Below are 4,704 nucleotides of genomic sequence, written 5' to 3' on the forward strand. Positions count from 1 at the left end.
CAGTTGTCACCTGGAGGCATGTATGTGATTCCTGAGCAGCTACTGCATCATGCCTGTTGTATTTCACACCAGCAGTGATGCTGAGCTTCACTTTCCTAAGCAGGCAAAGTTGTGCTTCAGCTCTGAAGCTGGAGGCTGTATGGGTGTGGAAGGGAGCACCTGAAGGAGGGAGGATGTGGCCTGTTGAAGGCCGGTGCCCCTCCGCCGATGGAGGGGAGTGAGATGCTGTGTCAGGCCTCTCAGTCATGGAGGGGCCACAGTGGAGGGCTGCTCTTATTACTGAGAAATCCCATAGCAGCAGAGAGACATGATGAACGCCCTAAGGGTCAGAAGGGCTGTAGAGCACACACTTCACTAAACACACAAAGTCAGTTGTCAGGCAAGGGTTTCTCTGCTGTGTAGGGGTTTTTTTTTTAGTGTCTAATAAGGTGCTCTGTTCTGTGTCTTAATGCAAGACTGGCATCTTTGGTGGATTTTTATTTATTCGTTGAAATTAAAACAGTGAGAGTTATCTGTCCATATTTAATTTTGTTCGGTTTACTTTGTTTTTGAAAAATTACATCTAGGCTTCTACTTCGAAAGAATAGCATCGATTAAAGTACTCTCCATCTTTGCCTTAAAAAATTACCAAAGTAAAATGTAAGTTATAGTTCAACTCCACTGAACATGACAGAAGTATGTTACATTTACAATTCCATTGACTATGTTAAGGGTCCTATTATGTTCACCAAATTCATCTTTCTGAAAGCCTGTAGTGATCAGCATATAGAACAGGCTGAACATAGTTGCTTAGTTTATATTTCTTCCTTCTTAATGCAAGAAGTCTATTATATAGTACTAATGCAAGGCGTTAAGAGCTTCACTTGTGTTTCTGATTGCCGCAGTCCTCCAAACAGTGAACTTCAACAGGACAAGTTAATCTTGCATAATTAAGTCACACTATGAAACTGTTCATACTGATCAGGGGTTTTATTTTCTTTCAAGCTTATGACATGGTTGTTATCATTGCCATTTCAGTTACAGGTATTTTGGTAAAGAAAAATGAATTTTACATCATATGGATTCTTTGCACTTGCTTCTCTGGCAAAAATACAGAAAGTGATTAACGTCAGTTCCTTTTCTACCCATGTCATCTCCACCTTCATATGCTCCATGATAAAATCGTGTACTCTTTGGCCATGAATATCATATGCATCATTTTACTGTGTGGTTTTTTTGCAGAAGCTATTATAGGTGTACATTATTTTCACAGATCCGACAGAGAAGGTGACTATTCAGGTGCTGCCACAAAGTAGTACCATTAAAGAAGGCGATAACATCACTCTGAAGTGCTCAGGAAATGGCAACCCTCCTCCACAGGAGTTCCTGTTTTACATTCCAGTAAGTCCTGCCTCGCTGTCACCGTGTAGTGAAATATTCTGATTCATTGCTTCCTACAGATATTGTTACATGTCACTGTATACGTGTTTTTGTAACAAATGAAGGAAGGAATTTGATGAGACTGAAGATAGACATCAGTTGTTGTGTCAGATTCTGAGAAAGCCTCACCTGATTTGGCAAAATATTTTGGAAAAAACCTCTCCTTTCCTCCACTCCATGCTGAGTTTTATGACATTTGGACATACTAAAAATTGCTAGGCTTCATTTTCCATCGTCAGATATTTTGATAAGAAGCAGTTTTGACTCAGTTTAGCATCTTGCATAAGATCCAGTAGTGAAAGTACAGGAAATTAATTCAGCTTTTTTTGGATTTCTGCAGATGAATCTTTGTGCCATTTGTTTTAATTAATAAGTGATTGTTTGTTGGAGGAACAACACACAAAAGAGCAAGTGTGACAGCACAGGAGAGGATGTAGAAATCTGTCAAATGCAAAAGATGCAGATTGAGAAAAACAAGGGCTTGGGTACCCTTAATCTTCTTAGTATTAGTGAAATCTCTAGACAGATGTGGCTTTATATTCTAAGGTTCCTAGTCCTGCTTCCTGTGTCCTGCTTCTCTCTCCTATTTCATACCCCTTTTTCTGTTCCTACTGCAGTAGTGGGCAGAGCTGATCTTGAGAGAAGCCACAAGCAGTGGCATGCTGTCAGGTATTTCAAAAACTGCATGGCACCCGTTGGACTTAATCCTCGTCTACTTTGGAGCCTAAGCATGTTTGAATTTGCTGAAGAGCAGCAAGGGAAACTGGGAGCTGAAGTCCTCTTATCTCAGAGCAGCATTTAGATTCAGCGAGTCATCCTGGGCACTCGCAATGTGCCAGGGAGGCATCTCTCCTTGCTCCACTATCTCAGTGAGTGAGCTGAACACTCGAGGTTGTCTTACCTTCAGTCTCCCCAATACCAGTCCTTTCTCTCAAAGAGAGCTGGAACTGGTGACTTCTTTGCATAAATCTCGTTCTGGATTCTGAGATATGAATTAGGGTTTCATTCTGTGCTTAACCTCGAGGCTGATGTAAGTCAATTGTCGTTAGGGGAAACTGGGGAATGGGACAGCCAGAAATCAACACTTGCTGGCTAATTCAAAACACGTTTCTGTAGATAACTACATATATAAGGTAGCGTAACAGGCTCCATATGAACAAGGTTGACTTGTGCTGTTTAAGAATGTGTAATGCAGTACGCCTCATTTAATGATTTTTCATAAACTGAATATATCGTTTCAGATACAGATTTAGAAACGTGATTTGTTTTGCTGTTGTGATTTCTACTACATTCTTATTTGTAGGCTATTTCAGTATTTCGTTTTCTACTAAACTTTCAGATTTTGTATCATAATGTCCCTCTAAAATAAGTTAGTCATTCAGTTAAAAGTGTAAGCTCTTAATTGTAGGTGTTTTTCAAAATTATGGTCTCATGCAGGAAATAAACTTTATTATTAGTGGGTAACTATGATGATGCCATATCTCTACATATTTTGGAATGTTTCACCATCCTTAAAAAAATAAATAGTCAACAAAAATTAATGTTTTTAGCAGGCCCATATACACTAAATTTTTTTTTTTCTTGTCCACAGGGAGAAACAGAAGGTATAAGAAGCTCAGATACTTACATAATGACAGATGTGAGACGAAATGCAACAGGAGAATACAAGTGCTCTCTGACTGACAAAAGCATGATGGACTCCACCACCATCACTGTACACTGTAAGTCATTGCATTTTCCACTCCTAGTTAGGATACAAACCTTTCTTGGACCTTTTGGGATAGTCTCTCTCTGATTTACTCGGGTAGTCCACTTAACCTGAAGGAGAACTGAATGATGTAGTTGGTTTGAAGTAGTGTCAGGTAATTTTTATTTTTTTCTGATTTCTGTTTGAAATTCTATTTCTGTTTGAAAACATAACTTTCTCAATTGACTGGCTTAGATGCAGATTCACTTCATGTAATCTTTGTGTAACATATGGTATTATTGCACTATCACATACAGTGAAATTCTATGTTTTGCTCACATCAAAAAACGTACATGGCAAATTATTTTGCTCCAGCTGTGCCTTAGAATGTCCTCAAGCACACAGGCTGGCCCACAGTGGTATCACTGAAGGTCATTCTTTAAAGTCAAGTGCACATTAGTCTAATATCCCCTCATCATATCTCAGTGAGGTTTGCATGTAAGGAGTTTACAGAAACTACAAAAGAATGTATTAGGTTCACAAAGGAGAAGTTGCTTTTTTTCAGTTTTCTCAGAATCATGAGAGCAGCAGAGCTCAGTGAAGTTTCTTTAGCTGAATACTAGAGTATTTACTCACCTTTTTTTATCAGCAGCACTTTAAAAGCAGCCATTGAACTGGTTGAACCATTGAAGCAATGGTTGCTTTATCAATAGCTGCTTTTAATCTCTTCATGTGAGAAGACAAGAGCGGGAACTCTTCCAAACTTTTCTATAGTATCACAAGCCACAAAATGAGACGCAGGCCAATGGTAGTACATTTCTGCTAAAAATATTGACAGTCTATAGTCTTCCCAGTAGCATGAAAACCTTTAATAGTTTAGGGATTCAGAGGGATGTGATGGTTGATGAAGTTCAAAGGCTTCCACAGTAGTTACAGTTTACACAGAAAAAAAGTTCATGTTTGTATACTTGGGTTCGAATTTTTTTCTTCTTCTTGGAAGAGAAACCAACTGCAATGCATGCAGAATATATCTGCACATGAATAATTATGCTATTCCATTTAATGAATATTTTGCATTTAATAAGGTCATCTGCTCTCTTTGTCAAGAGCCAGGGTTCATAAGTTCTGAGGAGAGCTGTACTACTACTCTTGCTGCCCAATGTCAAAGGGAGCTCGCCGGTAGTTTGCTGTGGTATAACTGACTCTTTGATTTTACTTGATTGCATGTCTACTTGTACTTCCATAAATAGTTATTCTAAAGAATGGCTTCCACAGCTCCAAGTTATTTAAAACAAGCCACTTTTCCTTTCCCTGCTCTTTTGTCTGCATGTCAGAAGAGCTTTACTGCAGGAGAGCAGCATTTATTTTCTTGACAGAAGTCTTTCCAGCATTGGCAGCTAGTGTGGTTACTCAGAAGTTACAGTTACAATCTAGTACCCTACTGCTTCACTTAGGGGTTGTTTTGTTTTGTTTCGGTTTTTTAACCACCTTTATCTGCAAGAATGCCTTTCCTTAAGTGAGGTGCAGTGGTCTGAATGCTCAGATCATGCCTTATAATTAAGCTGCTTCAGTGTCTTGCCTTATGCTAGTCTGAAGCA

At 39.0% G+C, this 4,704-nt stretch overlaps 1 protein-coding gene across 1 annotated transcript in view; it reads left to right on the forward strand.

Moving 5' to 3' along the window:
* Positions 1-4,704, forward strand: part of ALCAM (activated leukocyte cell adhesion molecule) — a 35,004-nt gene that overhangs the window by 11,854 nt on the left and 18,446 nt on the right. The window contains exons 6-7 of the mRNA XM_009873907.1: positions 1,253-1,380; positions 3,011-3,140. Coding sequence (XP_009872209.1) covers positions 1,253-1,380; positions 3,011-3,140 — 258 coding nt within the window. The remainder of the gene's footprint in view (positions 1-1,252; positions 1,381-3,010; positions 3,141-4,704) is intronic.

Source organism: Apaloderma vittatum, unplaced genomic scaffold, assembly GCF_000703405.1.
Source record: "Apaloderma vittatum isolate BGI_N311 unplaced genomic scaffold, ASM70340v1 scaffold12917, whole genome shotgun sequence".
Lineage (NCBI taxonomy): Eukaryota > Metazoa > Chordata > Aves > Trogoniformes > Trogonidae > Apaloderma > Apaloderma vittatum.